Source organism: Mustela putorius, unplaced genomic scaffold (genome assembly GCF_011764305.1).
Source record: "Mustela putorius furo isolate JIRA1106 unplaced genomic scaffold, ASM1176430v1.1 tig00003901_pilon_pilon_pilon, whole genome shotgun sequence".
NCBI lineage: Eukaryota > Metazoa > Chordata > Mammalia > Carnivora > Mustelidae > Mustela > Mustela putorius.
In genome coordinates, this window is record NW_025422049.1 from 9,127,323 (window position 1) to 9,147,904 (window position 20,582).

General features: G+C 44.2%; 1 protein-coding gene across 4 annotated transcripts in view; it reads right to left on the bottom strand.

Moving 5' to 3' along the window:
- Positions 1-20,582, bottom strand: part of DOCK11 (dedicator of cytokinesis 11) — a 191,553-nt gene that overhangs the window by 104,104 nt on the left and 66,867 nt on the right. For all 4 annotated transcript variants that reach the window (XM_045068324.1, XM_045068323.1, XM_045068322.1 and 1 more), the window contains exons 8-16: positions 19,561-19,738; positions 19,067-19,146; positions 17,359-17,442; positions 13,867-14,007; positions 12,209-12,421; positions 6,069-6,191; positions 4,123-4,205; positions 1,073-1,195; positions 807-883 (exon numbers count right to left, since the gene is read on the bottom strand). In XM_045068324.1, the coding sequence (XP_044924259.1) occupies positions 807-883; positions 1,073-1,195; positions 4,123-4,205; positions 6,069-6,191; positions 12,209-12,421; positions 13,867-14,007; positions 17,359-17,442; positions 19,067-19,146; positions 19,561-19,738 (1,102 nt within the window). The remainder of the gene's footprint in view (positions 1-806; positions 884-1,072; positions 1,196-4,122; positions 4,206-6,068; positions 6,192-12,208; positions 12,422-13,866; positions 14,008-17,358; positions 17,443-19,066; positions 19,147-19,560; positions 19,739-20,582) is intronic.

Here is a 20,582-nt window from a genome sequence, read left to right on the forward strand (position 1 = left end):
AACATTTTTGTAAATGCGACAGAGAAGAAAAGCATTTTGCTACTTTAACTGCATTAGTGGCATTATTACAGAGATTTGAACATTTTTCAAGTTTTTATTAGCCACTCCATTTTACTTCCTGCAAAGTGTCTTTTCTGTCTTCTGCCCATTCTTCTTCTGAGATCTTAGATCCTTGTCTTTAGAGAGGAAAAGAAACTCTCTTCCTTTTGGATTCCTTGATGGGATTTACCCAAGGCAAAAAGCAGCAGAAACTGACTAGGGAAGAGCCACTACAGGATATATTACATATGAAACAGCATCTGATAAAATCAACTTAACACCCTTCCTAATTTGTAACTATTCACTACATGTGCTGGATTGAATAGTGTCCCCCATCCCCAAAAAATTCATGGCCACCGGAACTTCAGAATATGACTGTATTTGGAAACAGGGTCTTTACAGGGCCACCTGGCTGCTCAGTTGGAAGCAGGGTCTTTGCAGATGTCAAGATGACATCATACTGCATTAGTGTGGGCCCTAAATCCAGTGACTAGGGAGTCTGCCTTAGAGCACTAGGAGGGAATGCAGTCCTGTTAACATCCTGATCTTGACTTTCAGCTTCCAGAACCAGGAGAGAATGAATCTGTCATCTTAAGCCAATTAAGGAGCCAACTGTAGGAGTTTCTTATGGCAGTTTCTTAAGCCAATTGTAGGAGTTTCTTATGGCAGCCCTAGACACTTAAAGCACCGTGTAAACCTCAAGAAATATATTGAAAAGATTAAAAACCTGAGATTCAAAGGTTTATTTTTAACATGTGAATTCTTACTTGATAATTCCACAGGAACACATTCTACGGTGACGTTGAGCTGCCCAGGAATAATCTGCAATTTGGTCTTCTCTGGCCTAGGTGTAAAATAAGAAATATTTTATACTTAAAATTTATGAATACTGAATGCACTGGTTACCCTATATGCAAACTTCCAAATCCAAAAATGCTCCAAAGCATTCAGTTTCTCCCACATATGACTCGCATTCATCGTATCAAGAAACTGTAATTCATCTATTTTATCAATTTACTACAGTAGCACTTACTTCTTGTACTCTGAGAGCAACTTGAGAATGTCTTCATTTGAAAGCTTGCTACTGTCTTGTTTATACAAAGGAGAAAATCTCCCATCCAGATCCAGAGAACCTTGAGTATCCTTGAAAATGGGTCTAAAACAACAAGAGAATTTTTTTTTTTTAATTCTCAAGTGTTGACAAATTAATACAAACTTACTGCTGGTGCACATTCAACGTGGTACGACCACTTTGGAAAACTCATTGGGTAATTTCTTGGGAAATTCAGCACATACCCACCCTCTGACCCTGCAAGTCCACTCTCAGGCATATTTCCACAGGACACCTAAATGTTCGCCACAGACTTGTTACGTCCCCGAAATGAAACAGCCTGGATATTCATCAACAAGTGAACGGATACACAGTTGTGTATTCAGACAGTGGAATACTACTCAGAGTGAAGGGCAGATATGTTACAAGAATGTGGATGAACCTCAAAGCCAAACTGAGCACAAGAAACCAAATGCAAAAGTACATACGGCAGGATTCCCTATGTAGGAAGGTCTAGAATAGAAAAAAGTCATCTGTAGTGGTACCCATCAGCGTGGTGGCTGAGTGATGGGAGTGGGATGGCTGCCTGGACAGGGGCAGGAGGAAACTTTCTGAAGTGTCAGACACACTCCAGATCTTGGTTGGCATGGTAGTCACGTGACTGGAAACATTTGTGAGAATCCCCCAAGCTAGATACATACAACACACACATTTGAATCAAAGGTAAAGTGTGTCTCTAAGTTGATGACCATTAAGTTAAAGCTTTAGGGTCAATTTATACAAAGTTTACAAGATATACGTAGAGTTTCCAAATACAAGTGTGGATGATTCCTTACCCCTCTTCCCTCTCCCATTAAAAAAAAAAATTCTATTTATTTATTCGATGGAGAGAGAGACCACAAGTAGGCAGAGCGGAAGGCAGAGGGAGAGGGAGAAGCAGGCTCTCCACTAAGCAGGGAGCCCCATGTGGGGCTCGATCCCAGAACCCCGGGACCATGATCAGAGCCAAAGACAGACGCTTTAACTGACTGAGCCACCCAGGCATCCCCGACGCCATCCCATTTTTAGGCAGCTTCTTACTGCTAAAATAGGCCGTAATGGCCAAGCCCCCAACACACTGGGAGCAGCTCTAGCCAAAAACATAATCCCCCCCACCAAGCCTCCTAAGATGTGCTTCTAGGCATTAACTATGGTTCCTACTTCTAAGCATACCTCCTTTATTTTCAGTAAACAGGGGTTTAGCATACATCTTTAAAATACCCCAGGCAAGCCTTTAGAGTGAGTTCTTGCTGCAGGAGGGAAAAGGGAGCCCAATTACTCATCAGAACAGGGAATCAGAGCGTCTACGTTCAAAGGTTTTTAAATTAATATCTAAATTACTTTTTAAACTCATTTTCCTACTGACCAAACAGCACTGAACAGCCACGACAGTGGGCTGTGCGCTACCGTGGTCTGGCATGGGCGGAGGTCACGTGCTATGGGTTCAGATCCTGGCTTGGCCATGTGCTCCGGGAAGTTGGGCAAGGATTTTTTTTTTTTTAACTTGTTCCATGGCTGAATTTCCTCCTCTACCAAGCAGGAATAACAGTTCTCACCTCTCAAGAAGGTACACATTAAAGCACTTAGAATCGTCTTGTACAGGGTTCCCAGATAACTCTGAATAATCCCAACAGCAGTGACAGACTTCTCAGGCCAGAGCACCACTAAGGACGTGTGTCCAAAGCCACACTTCACCCCCGCCAGTTCCTAAACAGACCAACCTCTGTGACTCTTCGCCATTCACCAACTGTGGTTATCTTCTTCTTCTTCTTTTTTTTTTTTGAAACTAGCCCACAAAATGAGGACAAGCATGCTTTTTCATCTACCAACACACAGTATGTTCTGAAAGCTTCCCCCAAATGAAATGATTATAAACACTGACAGAAGAGTTAATTAGCTTAGAATCTCCTCCCCTTATGCTACTCCCCAACACCCAGCGAACACAGTGGACTGAATTACTCAGAACATGGTGCCCTTTCCCCCAGAAGTTTCAGTGAGCTGTATAGGCTATACCACTCACAAACCAGTGAACCTGAACTTCAAAGGGATGGGGTACAAGAAAGACATTTTAAGTCATCACTGTATGTAGACTTGCAAGAACTGGGGGAAAAAATATATAACCTACCATAAGAGATGAACTAGAGATAACATCCTTCCACATATACTACCCGTGACAGGTTTCACGCATCTGTCATCAGAAACCAAGTCTATTCATGAATGACCCGCTTGCACTTAACAACCGCATTCTTTTGCCTTCTCATTTTTAGTACAGTTTCCAGAAATATTCTAGGATAGCTTTTCAAAGCATAAACTTAGCCAGCTTTGAAACAGTGGGCACGCTGCACATAATTCGCTAAAATCTTGGGTTTTCTGGGGAGGGCAAAAAAATTCCATTACTGTAGCAAATAAACTCTGCTTTAGAATGCAATAAAATTAAGTGGTGGTCAGATTGGGAACCGAGGCCAAAGCCAATTTCCCTGAAGCACCACAGATGAAGAAATGGAAGGCTCCTGGAGGCACAGCAAATTGCAAGAAAAAGGATTCTCATATCCCGTGGAAGAGCTCACGTCTGTGACCTCCCACCTAAGTTCCCACGTGGAAAGCCAAACCCCAAAGTGCCAGCATTAGGAGGAGGGGCGTGTGGGAGGTGATTGGGTCAGGAGGCTGGAGCCCTCATGAATGGGATTAGTGCCCTTAGAAGAGGCCAGCTAGATCAAGATAAAGGAGAAGCCAGCTAGCTGTCTGCAACCTAAAAGAGGCTCCTCGCTATCACCCGGTCATGCTGGCACCCGGACCTCAGACTCCCAGCCCCCAGAGAGAAATGTCTGCTGCTAGAGCCACTTGGTCCCTGAGAGGACCCGGCCACGTCCCAAGTGTCCAAGGATAAACCTGGCTTGTCAGAGACCGCCCGCTAAATGCTGCCGGCAAGGATGACAGCCGTGAACTTTACAGATGAGTGCGAACAGAAAGGTCAGGATTATATTTGTACAAACCTGGCAGCCCAAGCAAAGGGCATTCTGTATTGTCCAAGGCGGCTACACACTTGCTTTGCTGTCCTGTGCACCTTCTGGGCCGTCTAGGGGCAGAAATAAGAAGACACACTAGCGTGTGTTTGAACAACCAAAGACTCACAGCACACAATAATTTCCCCCACTTACCAATGTAAAACATCCCAGTCTGGCAAAAAAGAAAAAGAAAGAGCTCCCAATAAAAACAAACACAAGATGCGGCAGCTATCCACTTTCCACTAGAGTTTTCTTTCTTTCCTTGTTTTTAAATTCAATTGGATTTTATTTTATTTTTTGGCAGAGAGAGAGCACAAGCAGGGGGAGCAGCGGGCAGAGGGAGATGGAGAAGCGGGCCCCCCGCTGAGCAGGGAGCCCGACGCAGGTCTTGATCCTAGGACCTTGAGGTCATGACCCGAGGGCAAGGCAGACACCTAGCTTACTGAGCCATCCAGGCACCCCAAGACCAGAGTTTGGTGGGTTTTTTTTAAAAAAAGTGTTTTGTGTTTCATCATTAACAGAGCCTTCATCAGGATATCCAAAGATGGATGAAAAGAGGTGTAGGGCACATTTTGTACCAAAGATCTCTACTGGGAAAATTTTGAGCATTTTTAATGCATATTTCCTTTCACACATGAGCTGGCAGACACTCATTATTCTTGGGAGAAGTTTGTTCTGAATACAGTTGACCTTTTTACTCCCAAGATAAAAAGCCAAGTGACCAAGAGTCAATGCAATTAGTTTGGCTGGGCAAGGAGCTGCTGTTTGCAAGGCGCTGGAGCTGACAGAAGATTAACAGCCCACAGAGCCGAAACCAGCTGCAAAATGCCGGCTGGATGCTCATCCCCAGAGATGCAGAATGCTAGAGGCTCTTATCTACATCGTTGAGACTTTTCTCTCGCACACAAATTAGTCACATGTCCCCTCAGCATCTTCCGCTCAGTAAACACTATTTGGACACATAACCAGATACCACGTATGACAGATCGACTCTTTGTAAATACACAGTAGCTGCAGTGCCGCTAATGAAGCAGGCCACGCATGCTTTCGCTCTCTGGGCCTTCGTTTTCTCATTTGTAAAACAGGAGGAAAGGACCAGGTCACTCATTTGCAGGAGTCTGGATTTCATGATCTAGAAATTTGGACGATTACAGGGGTCGCTGACTTTCCATGTTGCCATCCGAAGACATTTCAACAGTTAAAACAGTAGCTACAGGGGCACCTGGGTGGCTCAGTGGGTTAAAGCCTCGCCTTAGGCTCAGGTCATGATCCCAGGGCCCTGGGATGGAGCCTCACATCGGGCTCTCTGCTCAGCGGGGAGCCTGCTTACCTTCCTCTCTCTCTGCCTGCCTCTCTGCCTACTTATGATCTCTGTCTGTCAAATAAATAAATAAATAAAAATCTTTAAGGAAAAAAAAAACAAACAAACAGTCGCTACCATTTCATATGCCAACATTCCGTGAAAGACACACAAGCGTAATGTTCAAAAAGGTAGGAAGAACAAAAATTTCAGAATAAAGGACGGCCCCTCGAATTGAATTCACTTAGCTCCATGAATCTCTTGCTCTCTTATCTTTTGTGTGCTTATCACAGCCAGGGCTGGACCTCCCAGCTCTGACATTCTAGAGCTGAATGGAAGAGTTGGAAATAAAGAGTAAGCTACTGCCAAGGATATGGTGTCAATGAGCAGATGTTGCCTAAAAGCCTTTTGCTCTTACTTTGATAAGCAAGCAGCAATCAGACTGTCATGTAAACAGAACATAAATGAAAAGGGGGGGGGCTCACATTCAAGCTGTAGCACGCATACTCACATGGCACACCGCATTTAGAGAACAAGGCTCCCTGGAGGGGTCATTAACAGTACCATTTAAAATATCAGCAAAAGGCAAATTTTACATTAAGCTGAAACGGTCACAAACTAGCATTGCCACTACCTTTGCTGGGTCCGAATTTTTGATGTAGGGTTCCGCACAGTGTGCAATGTTTCCCTGGAGCACCTTTTCAATTCTTGCAACCAGAAAAATTTCAGGATGTGGATTCGTCACGGAGAAAATTCCCTGAGGGAGAAAAAATGACTCCCATTAGACATTTTAATGTGACTTCATGCATACCGTTGGGTGGTCGATGATTCCTAGTCCTGTGCTTAGCATCAAAGGGTGACCTCTAACGCAGGGTCATGTGTAGGACCCTGAAAATAGACAGCCTTTCCTTTCACACAGCTCCTAAAGCTTCTTTCAAAACCGACCTGCTCTGGTCACTAACTTCACATCTATTTGTCCCTGAGGTACAGCTGTCGCCATTACCACTTGGCCTCTCGTGTTTGGCCGTGTTCGCAAGGTGCCTTTTCATACCTAATTAATACGACACATATTGTTCGGCTTCATGGGCCCGTGCTGAAATAGCACGCATTTCTCAAGTGGAACTGAATGTGCATTTTCAAACGTCGCTGCATGTTAACTCCAGAGCAATTCACCTGCAATTAATACTAATTATAGCTAAGAGGAAGCAAAAGCTTTACTGCACTTAAAGAGCGCCTGCGCTTTTCAGGTGAGGAGAGAGAGTCCAAAAGTTGGTTTTTTCCTGTACAGTCCACTTAAGGGTTATGAACGTAGATGCAGCCAGAGTTACAGATGCTTTCTGATACCACCGTGTCATCCACTGTCCAGCTCCTCCCAAGGAGACTATTTGCCAAAGAGCCAGTTAGTTGATTAGATCTGTTGTTTAAAGGAGCACCACACAAATGAATTCAAAGGGAAAAACCCATTCCTGGGATTCGACCAGGTATTATTTTTCTACCTGGTGTATTACCAACTGTGTTCAGATCGTGCGTTCCAGTTTTCAGAATATCCTACCTGCTCCGGAGCAAGCACTCCACGGCTTCCGGGAAAGATGAGAAAACCCCGTGTGAGACCCCAAGTCATCCCCCACGCCCCACCAGAATCCATTTATATAAGGATATATATATATATATATATATATATATATCTCACTTGGAATGGCTGATTCACCTTTGAATTCCCAAGCAGTGAGCAAGGAAGGAAGTGGTTAAACACTGCTTGGGAGTTAACAGGTCCTGGGTTCAAACCTCTGGCTCCACCACGTAGGGGTGAAGGCAAATCCCCATCCCATGTCTACACCTCAGGTTTCTCACCAAAGAAATGGGGATGATGAGAGTAACAGCTATTCCAAAGACTTCCTGTATGGATTCCTTGTACTGCACCCTAGGAACACTCACTTATTACTTAAGTGGCCCGAAACACTCACAAGGCCATGGAACCCGATTCCTGGTACTCCCAGGAGCATTCCACTTGGGTGGGGAGATGCGCCTGGCAGCCAGCCCCTACTGACATGGTCACCTAACTGTCCTAGATGGTTTTGTGCGTTATCTTCCTTGATCTTCAGGAAAAAGACCTCGAATGCAGGCACTTAGGATGTACCCATTTCACAGATGAAGAAACCGAGGGCTTACAGAAGTTTATGCTGCAAGCGAACAAGGAGCTTGTGGCCAGGGCTTCCAGACTATACATCCAGCCCACGCTATGCTGCCTCTGAGCCCTGAGGCCCATACAGCCGACATTTCACATGATGAGGACAGATAAGAGCAGCAATACTGATTTTTGCTACAGCTAATGTTCACTCATTTTGAAAACTCTGACAATGGCTTTCACTTGGATATCTGTGATCACCATTACTGCGCTCTATTGCTGGTCATGTCATGCTGAACAAACATGGCGGCCTAGCACCGTGCTTGGCACTTTCTGGGAACTGTGCACTTTGTCAGAGCCTTATAGCTGCCCCTGCATGCAGGTACTATTGTTTCCTCCTGTTCACAGATAAGAGTGCTGAGGCATCGAAGCATTCATTTTTTGAAATGACCAGGGATTCCAGGGTAAGGGGACGCCATCAGCGCTGTTCTACCTTTTGTCCCAGTCAGCTTCTAGCACTCTCCCTGTCCCCAGAACACAGAAGGGTAGCCAGAGAGAGCTGGGGAATACCCATGTGGCCCGAGAGTCTGGCCCTTGTAGACGAGGCCTCTGACCCAGCCATCCTTTTCCACCTAGGAGCACGGATGCAGCTGCCCCCAACCTCAGGGTTAATTCTTACCCCCTTTACTGCCCCTCTCCCTCTAAAGAAGGGGTGAGGCCCCCTCACCCCAGTCCCCAACACTTACAGAGCCCACAGCAAGGTAGGGCTTTGCAGGGGAGATGCTGTACCCCTTCACCAGGCTAATAACAGCTGCCCCAAGGAGGGAGCCCATGGAGTCACAAGGAGGCAGGCCTCCAAGAGTCAGCATCTCCCCCACAAGCCCAACCTAAAGTCAGTCAGGTCTGACCTTGGGAGACATGGGGGAGCTGAGCTCTATCAAGGCTTCTGGGAAGAAAATGCCAGGCAGCTGAGAATAAGGGTCACAAGGGGGCAAAATTACTCAGTGGATCCAACTCCCTCCTTTCCCACTGTTCTCAGAAAGCCACTGGAGAGAAAGACTCCAGTGAACAGATGGGGAAGGCCTAGGATGGCCCCCAGACAACCACCATCCACCGAACTCTTACTACAGATTATGCTGCTGTTCGAGCCGAGCCGCCTTGCTAGAAGGGCTGCGGCCACCAAGACAGCCCTTTCTGGGAACTCTGGGGAACTGGGCCTTCTCCTCCTCTCTCAGGTAACACAGAAGCAGTATACCACAGGGGTAAACACCTGGCTTTGAAACCTGCTAGACCTACTTTCAGGTCCTGTTCCTCATCTAAGTTCTGTGACCCCGGGGCAAGCTACTGAACAGCTCTGTGCCTTCATTTCCTCATCTGTATATTGGGTATGGTAATAGTGCCTGCCTACTTTGCTACGCTGTTATGAAAATAAGGACCTTGATAAAGAAGCTAGAGAAATACAGTGGCATGTAAGAGGTGCTGAACTTGGGGCACTTGGGTATCTCATGGGTTAAGCATCTGCCTTCAGCTTGGGTCATGATCCCAGGGTCCTGGGATCGAGCCCCACATCAGGTTCCCTGCTCTGTGGGGAGCCCGCTTCTCCTTCTGCCCATCCTCCCCCTCATGTATTCTCCCTCTCTGCTCTCTCTCGCTCTCAAATAAATAAATAAAACCTTTAAAAAAAAAAAAAACAACTGCTGAACTCGTTGTCATTGCTGAAGAATGGGAGAGCTGGGACCCGGGTTCAGATCCACCTACATTCAGTCTTTCTCCAACACAGCACTGCTTCCTCCCCCTAAATGGGAAGACGTTGAGGAAAAAATTTCTCCAGGGCCACCTGGGTGGCTCAGTGGGTTAAGCCTCTGCTTTTCGGCTCAGGTCATGATCTCAGGGTCCTGGGATGGAGTCCCGCATCGAGCTCTCTGCTCTGCAGGGAGCCTGCTTCCACCTCTTTCTCTCTCTGCTTGCCTCTCTGCCTACTTATGATCTCTGTCAAATGAATAAATAAAAATTTAAAAAAATTCTCCAAAATAAAATGTTCAACTAGTTGAAATCAATGACCACTTCCCAGTTCCATCAGTTGGTCTGAAAAGATTGCAAGATTTTCAAGCCATCTGAGGCCACTGTCCCTTGGGTCACCTTCCCAACACTCCTCTATTCTTTTCAGGCTTCTTCTCCCAAGCCCCACATCTCCTGCATGGCCCTCTAAGTTAACTCCTGTCCCCCAACCCCCCCATGTGTTCCAAACACCTCCACTACCATTGCACAATAGGCTGCAGCATGGAATTTCATTCTGCTGGCCATTGTTGACTGGAGTCTTGGAAACAGACCTAGGTTCCAATCCCGCCTTCTCCACATTCGGCTGCGTAATGATGGACAGCTTCCTTCACCTCCTGATCTGCCCTTTCCGCCCCTCCAAAACAGCCACAAGTGCACTATTTCACAAGACTATGACGATTACATGAAATGTCAATGGAAAATTCCAGCATACTGGAGATACTGCAAAAACTGTTGATTTTCTTCCTGACCTAGATTACAAGTGGGATAAAGCCCATGCCCACAGGTTAAACTCCATGCCTTGAACATACAGCTAAGTACACTCAAGAAATAAAGTAAACACATCATTGGCTTAAAGGGGCTTATTTGATATGGTAGGGATGCCTGGGTGGTTCAGTCAGTTAAGCGTCTGCCTTTGGCTCAGGTCATGATCCCAGGGTCCTGGGGTCGAGCCCCGCATCAGGCTCCCTGTTCAGCGGGGAGTCTGCTTCTCCCTCTGCCTGCTGCTCCCCCTGCATATGCTCGCGCTCTCTCTCTCTCTGACAAATAAATAAGCAAATAAAATTTTTTTTAAAAGAGGCGAAAAAAAGCTACCACAGATCCAGAGCCCAAGGAGGGAAGTAACTGCACATGCAAAGTCTTCCCCCACCATTTAGCAATCTGTACCAAAGAGCATAATCCTGAATCCAAAAAACCCCAATGCTTGGTATTTATTCTAAGGAGATAATTCAACAGGAGAGCTAATGAACATAAACAAGGATGTCCAATGTAGTGTTATTTACAATATCCCAAATGACAAATATCCCAATGAGTTAAGTTCATGGAATACGACATTAGCCTTTCTGAATGTGAGCGATCCAGAGACACTGATCCAGAGATACTGATCCAGGATCCACATGATATGGAACAAATACAGCAGGTATAAAATGGCATGAACAGGATCTAGTTTGTATAAGAACATATATAAGATTTATGCGTTTATATATATACAGATGTCTGGAAAGAGGTTGGTCAAAATATTGACACTTCTTGTCTATGGGACGCAGCGACTTTTTCTTTATGTTTTTTGTCTTGTTCAAATCTTCTACATCATAATACATTTAGCTTTATAATCAGAAAAAAAGACACCACCTTTTCATGGCGGGGGGAATAAATCTTACAACGTGAACTGCTTTGTTCTTGTGCCTCTTTCCAGTTTCAATTCTGTCACAGTCTAGTTTCCTTTTAGTTGCAGAAGTCGAGAAGGAAGACTGACGATTCTGTTCTGCCTAACCTCTCATGGCCTGCAGGGAGGTCAGAGGTCAAAATGCAAGGGAAGCATCAAGCTCCTTCTAAAGAGGCCTCTTTGCACTGGACAGGACGTAGAGCGCGGCATTGCATATGTGACGGAAGCAGTCCCCTCCCATTGCTTTTCAACCAGAACTCCTCGGATAAAGGGCCTTTATGCTCCATTAAAACTACCTATTCATGGGGGGGTCAGCATGAACACTGCCCGCTCGCAAATGAAGATCCCCAAATTCCGGACAACTTGGCCACTGGGAAGAACGATATTCTGGAGGAATTTGACCGTCAATGCAGGACATTTTGCTGTGGGGGGGGCGGGGGTTAGCAGGCCAGGAATTTGAGGAACACAGATCTAATGGCACCTCAGCCAGGGGTGTAGCCAGACACACGGAACCCCTATCCTGTACTCAAGTCTGGCAAAGATACAGCCTCCGATCTGTGACAGGTCACAAGACTTGCCCCGACGAGTGAAGTCTCATTCAGACGGGCACCTTCCCTTCCCTGCCTAATTTCCTTCTCTTCCTTGCACTCACTCAGAACTCCATTCTCTGGTCAGCAGCCAGGCTTTGGCTAAAGTTCTGCAAGGGGTTGCTTTCTGTGCTGGTCCTAAGGAAAAATCCAATGGTGTTTTAACAAATACCTGGAACTAAAGACGGCACACCAAGACAAAAGCCAAAACCCAAACCTGGCCACCTATTCCCACAGGAGCGGGGAATTCTGGAAGGGGGGCAGGCTACGGCAGGGTCCACTGTTTTCTTCAAAGAAACAAGCCTTCCAGCCGTCCCCTGCCTTGCTCGCAAGTACATACAGGAGCTGGGGGTAGGCGTCTCTGTCTGTGTGACCTACATTCAGCTCACAGAACACTTCCTCTGAGACTCACATCACGGTCCCACTGAAAATGTTCCTTTGCTGAGGTGTAGCTAGCTATGGGGTTTCCATTCTGTCCCTGCCGCTTCGGTCCCCAGAAAAACCCCTAGCCAGACCTCACGGGAGATGGAATGCCTGGGAAAACATAGGTCTGAGCGGGCGAAATAACCCATGGGTGTGTTTCGGTTTCTTCTCCAGGCGGCTACGAGAGGACTCTTTACCTGCTTTATGTAGCGTAACTGAGACTCAGCAATTCCATGAATAAAAGACTCCGGGGAGGAGCTTTTCAGGCTTCCATCACCGGCCAGCTGGGTGGAGGGGCCCCACAGCATCTCACGGACAGATGGGGGATTCAGGTCTACATGGAAGTCAGCTGAAATCTTGCAATTGTTCCTTACATCAAATAAGGCAAGATTGATAAAGAAGGGTTCAACCTGGGAACGAAAACAGTGACATTTGGCAGTGAAGACTTTTTGGTGGGGGTGGGGGAGGAATGCAAAATGACAAAACGATGTCCGGATTCCACGAGGCTCTGCGACTGCTGTTCCTTTCTGAGTTCGACATTCGGCTAAAACTGCATTAGGGCTCGTTTGCATATAAGACAGAGTGCCCTGAAGTAACAGCCTATCAAATGTTAACTTCTGCCAGGTATAGGTAATTTTGCAAGTTACACTTTCTTTAAATGAGGAGAAATCAGAAGCCACATTTAAAGGACATTGATTGTTCTCTGAATAACATGTAATTCTCTACAGGTTTACTGAAATCGCCGAAAAACAATGCCAATATTATCGAATAAAAATGAATGTTCCCTTTTGTTATGTTACAGCTTACTAGATTGGACCTTTAATAAGAGCAAATATCAGTCAACATCAAATTACTTGACAAAAGCTTTGCCCCATCAGCAGTTTGGGAAGACACAATTCGTCCCTACAGACAGTATTTGAAGGCTGGTCACAAAGAGAAATTTCGTGCCAAATGGTGTAAAGATTAACCCTTTATACACAGGAAGTCTGCTAGTGCATTTTAACTGCTCTGGAAGAAAATAAGTCATTACTGCAGGTATTTGTCAAAGGTAAACCCAGAACGAAAAAAGAAAGATGATCATAGGGGCACCTGGGTGGCTCGGTTGTTAAGCATGTGCCTTTGGCTTGGGTCATGGTCCCAGGGTCCTGGGATGGAGCCCTGCATCGGGCCCTGCATTGAGCCCCGCATCAGGATCCCGGCTCGGCTGGAAGCCTGCTTCTCCCTCCTCCCTCTCCTCCTGCTTGTGTTCCCTCTTTCACTGAGTCGCTCTCTGTCAAATAAATAGATAAAATCTTGGAAAGAAAGGGAGGAAGGAAGGAAGGTAGATGGATGGATGAATGCAGGCTCTTTGGCGATTTTTACTTTTATAGTTTCAAGTGTTTCTGAGTAACTCAAATGATCCACGACAGCTCAAGGTTGGAATTTGCTGTGAAAAACAAAATGAATTCACTTTAGGAGGATGGAGGGCGGCCGACTGCACAGCATGTGTGTCCCCGCCTGGTTTTGGTGTTCCTTACTCATTGCGATGAGCCAACCTCACAGAAGAAGTCACATTCTCTGGCAGAATTCCCAACTTGGAGGACCATCCAGGTTCGGGGAACATGTCCCTTTAGAACGTCAAGAGCCTACACTATCTGCATTTTAAATTGGTTAATATGGTCATGAATCCTCTCAGAATGAAGACCCATTCGTATTTTGGCAAAAGAAAGACACGTATGAAATGCCTCCATGTCAAATTTATCACAGTACATAGCTATGGAATTTTCATCCCGTAAATTACTTCCAGTGATTAAAAAAGAAAGCAAAGCATTTCCTTAATGCACTGGTTTAAGGTGGAAGGAAAAGTCATACATACATTCGTGGGTGGTCCTTTTACGTTGTCTCCAACTTGACCCAAGATATTGAAAGTTAAATCATGGCAATTCACCAGGAAACGTTTATTGCACTTTTCCTCAAATGGCTTTATATCAGGTTCAATTCCTGAAAAGTCCAACCTCTACAAAACAGATGATAATAAATCATTTTTAAAAAAAAGATTCATATTAATACAGATCTATAAGTAAAAACTGCAAAATCCTACGGTTTCTCTACCCATTCTTTGTTTGAACCCTTTTTTTTCATTCAATAGGTCTTTCTAGAGCTCTCATACCAAAGTTCAAATACTGACAGAGAAATCCTAGAGGGAAATGATAAGACTCTGATCTAAAGCAGGGAAGAGTCACAAGTCTGTACCCTGGCCTACGAAGCCTTGTATGACAAAAGTCCCTACACCCCTCAGCTCCTCTGACCTCATCTCCCACAACTGCTGCCTCCCCTCCACCCCCACTCTCTGTTCTAGCCACACTGGCCTCCTCAGTCCTTTCTCCAACATACTAATACACCCCCACCTCAGGGCCTTTGCATTTGTGGTCTGGCAGACAGATGCATGGCTCACCCCCTCATTTCATTCATGTCTCCTTATCAACTGGCATTTCCACAGAGACCTTCCTTAACTCCCTAAGGGGACTGCACACTCTGAAAGTCTATACTCCCTTTCCTTGATTTAAGTCTTCTGACATGACTTTTTCATAAGTCCTTAGTTGTTATCAGTCTTCCCCACAAAATACATGTTTCAGTATGGCGGAGATGGTGTCTTCTGTGAGGTCTACGGGGGGGCAAAATGGCCATGGCAAAATGGAGACAGTAGAGGCATCAAGAATAACATGATGGTCTCTAACTTAGACAATTCGACTGTGGTGTCACGACCTTGGTTGTGAGGTAACACAGAATGGCAGATACGGAGGAGTGGAGATGGTGAGCTTCATTCGCGATGTGTCCAGTTTGAGGTGGACTAAGTGGCTGGGAAAACAGCAGAGGTCTGGGTTGGGGATCTGAATTAGGGAGTCAGTGGCAGCTAGACCTACATTTCAATGATGACCTAAGGGGGACGCATCTGCTTCGAAAAGGGATAAACACTGAGTTCAGCTTCTAACAGAGCTGGGGGTATGCCCTGACTGCCCCAGAGATGTATTTGTTTAATTATTAGTATTTCAAAAAAGTTTTTTTTTTAAGTTTTAAAAACAGATATTAGGAGTCAAGGACTCCTCTCAGCTGGGGAGGAATCTGTCCCTCCTCAAAGAAACTTCAAGAATCCTCCTCCTCAGCTCACACAGTTCAGGCGATCTGAGTTCCTCTGTTCCTTCTGAGTATCTGAACACATTTTAAGTTCTGCTCACAAATGGAAGGAAAAGCATACATTGTGGGGCCACTTACTATACTTTAAGACCTGAGACAAATGAGGCAGGAAATGATTGGGTGAATCTGAATAGAATATACCGCCAATACGGAAAACTCAAGCTGAGAAACACAAGTAATTCGAGCCAAAACAGGTATTGTGCCGGAAGAGCTTTGGATAATTACAGCCGTTCTGACCTAGCCTGCACCGCTGACAAAATCCTCCTTAGAGAGGCCTAAGCACAATATTCGTACCTGAACGCGCCATCGCCCCCCCACCTCCAGAGTCTATTTATCTATAAACCGAATACAAATGTGTGGGACTAGACAGCTCCCTCTTCAGCTGGCAGAGACCAGTCATTGCCATGGAGATCAATTCTCATTTCCGCCCATTTATCTGCTCTCCCTTCTCTCTTATTCAGACAGTGGAATGTGAAAAGACACAGAACTAAACCACCCCAGCCCCCAAATCCTTTCCCTTCTGAGGCCCGTGAGTCCCAATGCCGGGACGCTGGGCTTTCCCCAGGAGTCTCGAGCTGGAGCCATCTCCTTTGGTCAGCCAGTGTTTCCTGATTCTCGAAGGTCCGTGATAGAAAGATCTCTCTCTAAACATCGTTCTGTGATTAAAAGAGAAAGCTGATACCCTAGGAGGGCACTTCACCTAGAAAAGGCACTCAACGCGTATAGCACGGATTTCTCTGCAAGGACAGTGCCTTCCAGAATCAACACTACATTCAACCGTTCCGCGCTTTAAAGTTTCATCAGAGCTCTGAATTCCTCACTGGCTGTCATAGCTCTCTGATAAGTGATGTTATGTTTGAGTTCAGTTCCATGACCACAAGAACACTGTACCACAAATTTTTTAAAGACACTGGATTGAGTTTCAACCACAGTCAATCGGCTTCTTTGTATACAGTGAAAGAGCCTGACATGTCCAATTAAAGCCCAGTCGTGGAGGGGTTTGGGGGTGGGGGAGTGCGGGGGTTTGTTCTATAAAAGACTCAGACTTCTCAGACTTGCCTGGAACAGGCAACTTTCTGAATGAGTGTCTTAGAACTAACGCTCTCAAGACCAGCTGTACTTTTTTTTTTAAATCACCTAACTTATAAAAACAGTATCATACTGCTATGGAAAAAAGCAGGACATGAAACTTCATTAAAAATATTTTCCCCCAAATAATTTTATTTTCTTGTGTGGTATTTTTATTAAGGAAAAATGTCTGCATTATATATAGACTATACACTTTAGCCATTTCAAAAAATAAAACTTAATTAGAAAACCACTGGAAGCAGAAGGAAACGACAAAATCAGTCTTCCTCCATTACATTTTTACAATCTATTTTCACTGAGAAAAAACTATTAATGCACGTATAATGCACGCTTTTCTATCCCCCCCCCAAAAACCTCCAAATTTTCATTACAAATCTCATGGAGGAAAAAAATGAAAAAAATTTCACCTTTCCGCAAATAATTTCATTTTTCTCGTGAAACATGCTCAGAAAAACAGGCATAAGACTTACATACAGTTGAATTTCTCCATTTAAACAAATCAGTAATTCGATCAGAAAATACAGAATTAAATATGAACCACATAGATCTTAGCACAAAGAGGGCCTCACTGTCCCAAAAGAGGGTGAGACACACAAATGAACATAAGCCTGCACTTCCCGGCACCACTTCCACTGAAAGTGGGATTGAGCCAGACACGAACATTAGCCCAGTTCCGAGGCTTCCCTCAGGAGTAGGAAATAAACCACACCCCTCGTATGACTCGGTGTTCTTCATACTGCAGATACCCGCTGCTACTAGACTGCGCTGGTATTTAACGGGTTAAAAGCGCAGGAACCATCTTTAAATGTTCTCTCGTTTATTTCTTTAGAGGAGACCAGGTGACAAGAGATACAGGGAATGGGGGGGGGCGGAAACAATGTGTAATCAGTCCTAAACTATTTGCACCTGTGCCGGTCTCTTGCCAGACATCAGTTAAAATACCTGTTCGAAGTGAACACGACAAATAGAAAGCAATAGGTATTGCCCAGCGCTACAGAAATCAGCAATTTCCACATTTCCCAGAGGTTGTTTATCTAAATAAGTGACAATTCTCTGGTTACTTAAAGAAATGTGTCATTAATACCTGGACCTCCGAATCAAAAGAAAAGAGATTCTGTCTTCCGTCTCCTCTACTGAGTTTGTTCAGCTGTTCAGTTTCTCTGCCATACTAAAATTAAGAACAGACATACCAAACATTACTTCGTTCCCTTCAAAAGAATCCTAAATAACATTTAAATAATTAGCTAGTGCAGGGCGCCCGGCCGGCTTAGTCAGCAGAGCATGTGACTCTTAATCTCAGGTTTGTGAGTTCAAGTCCCACGTTGGGTGTGAAGATTACTTAAAAATAAAAGGTATCTCATCTGGAAGACTACCATCAGACAGATCTTCAGAAATACACTATTCCCCATCTCAATTTACTTGAGATGGATAAAAAAGATGCTTGCTGGGTGAGAGTCACTATCACTAGGACCCATGATAAGCTACAGACCAGGTTCTTAACACTTCCTATGTGTCTCGCCTAACAACAAAAATATTGCCTGGGCCATAGTAGTATAAAAAAGGAATCCAAGAGATTTGAGTGCAAAAGAAAAATAAATGACAAAACACTGTCTCTTCCATCACCAGGGTGCCAGCCATGAGATATTATACATAATTCTAATTCCATCGCTTTAGGAAAAACACAGTGGCTGTACAGCCTGGAACAGGAATGTCAAAGACTCAGAAAGGATATGTTAACATCTACAAAATCATACAAAACCTAGATCAGGGGATGGTGAATGTATTCCCAAGTTTTGGAAAACAACCGTGAAGTATAATTTTTTGATTAAGAGAAGGATAAATTTAAATTAAAAAAAAATTAAAGTAGAAAAAAATAACTCCTAAGCTTGTGTAACTTAGTAGTCTAGGAAGAAGAACAAAGTAGGGGTGCCTGGGTGGCTCAGTGGGTTAAAGCCTCTGCTTTCGGCTCCGGTCATGATCCCAGGGTCCTGGGATCGAGCCCCACATGGGGCTCTCTGCTCAGCAGGGAGCCTGCTTCCTCCTCTCTCTCTGCCTGCCTCTCTGCCTACTTGTGATCTCTGTCTGTCAAACAAATAAATAAAATCTTTAAAAAAAAAAAAAGAACAAAGTAAAAAAATATAAATAGGTTTAATGAGCTATTTAAATGAATAAATGAGTTATAACCTATTCTACTATAGTATGGAGTCCATGTAGTAAAATATGTAACCTACTAACATAGGTATGATAATGGCCTCTACGCTTTCTAAATTAGCTCATTTCGAACTCCAAAGAGCAGAATAGGAGTAATTAACACAAACGATGTCCAATCACCAAAATCTTTATCTGATTAAATTATTCATATATATATTTGTATGGATTTACATATAGACAGACGATGTGATTTTCATATGAGGTTAACATATGCAAATCATTAGACTGAATATCCTGTTTGATTTATATCAATATCCCCTTGAATAAAGAATATTTATCTCATGAATGACATATAGTAATTATGCTGAGTAAGAAAAAACATCAGTAACGTCACAAAAATCTAGAAGTACCTCCCAATACCTAGAGAAAAAAAAATAATAATATTTTCCAAACCGTTAGTTGGCCCTTGCAGGTCCACCTTTAGGAGCGTAACTTTTCTCTTACCATCTGTACCTGTTTCACTAATTTCCTGTGGTTTTTAACTTCGAAATGACATTGCCAAATGGACTCCAGTGTTCAAACTTTAATAGCCAATCCTGCATTGTCTCAGCTGAAAACAAGTTTGCATAAGAAAGATGTACCTTCATCAGCTCTGGATGCATGCTCCTTTCCAAACTGGCCATGATGTTCTCGGCTTTTCCTTGGCTGCTAGTTTCATCTTCTGCAAATTCATTAAAAGCAGATGTTCCGAACCATGCAGACCATTACTAATCACCTAAGAGGAACAGCCTAACTATCTCTCCCACCCCATCCTCTCCTGCTAGATTTACTGCAAAGAATTCTGATTATGAAAGCACAGGGAAAACCTTAATGGACTTTTGACAATCTGCCATGAATTCCCTATCCGTTTTAGTCTGGTTATATTTCATGTGTCAGAACCCTAGGCAGCATCAACTCTTACCGAAAAATAAAAAATAATAAAAAAGAAAATCTATCAACCTCCATAGTTATTTCTAATGAGGAAGTAGGTCAACCTCCAAGATTAAGAGTTCTGGACCCACCCTATGCAAAGGACATTCCCACGGATTAAAGAGAAGAGCTTTACCTCAATAATGAACCATTTAAAAATTCTGACCTTGGGTTGTTTCTACCGGCTCCTTTTTCTCTTGCACTAAACTGTCAGTATTGATCTGAATAATCTTCTTCAAAGTTAGCAACCATTCCTCCATTTCCTGCTCGGTTTCAGCGGCTAGATAATGGCTATACTTATCCAGCATCTTCAGTTCAAATGCATGACGGCGCATTTTGGGGCACTAGAGGGAAAAAAAGGAAAAGCGTGTGTTCGGTTAGTCTAGTTAGCCTTTCCGTATTAGACTCCACTCGTTTATTTATTTTTACCTCAGCTCAGCTCATACGTACGTCAGTACTCTCATGGAAGAATTGCTTCTTTCAACAAGAAACAGAAACTTCCAGACGATGAAGGACCGTGTCAGATGTACCTTTTATATTCCCCCTCACTACTGAGCAAAGCGATCTATGCACAAAGTTGGCATGAGGTACTACCTGCTGACCAAGTATTACCAGGTAAGGCCCTTTCCCATCCTCCACATCTAGAGAATCCCACTGCCACTGTAAAAATCAGCAAACGTTTGCAACTATTTTTGCCCTGCTGCAAGTTTGTCTTGCATATTTATAGATTTCCAAACTCAGCCCTTGAAAAGAAGCTCTAATGGGATTTGAAATAAACCTGGTATTTGTTTCATATCGCACCACAAAACGCACTACTGATACCAGGTTCACGGTCCCATGTGTGATGTGAAACGCATCAGATTAGCATAAAAAAGGACTAGAGTTGGTTCACATGACATGGCGGCTCTCGGTAAAAAACATATAAAATAAAATAAATTTATTAATAAAAAAAAAAAACTTGGACATGACCTCTACCAAACGCTAGCGCAGAAGGAAAACAAAAGCCGCCTCCTTTGCTCAAACATGATGACGTCCTCTCTTGTACTACCACCTTGTCTGTCGTGCCAAAAGAAATGACACACCCTCCCAAACACCTTGGCATTAACTTCAGGAAAGCCTCATGAATCCAGAACTTCCCACTACACGGCCATCATTCAAGAAGGACCCAAAGAAGTGCCCCCTTCTCAT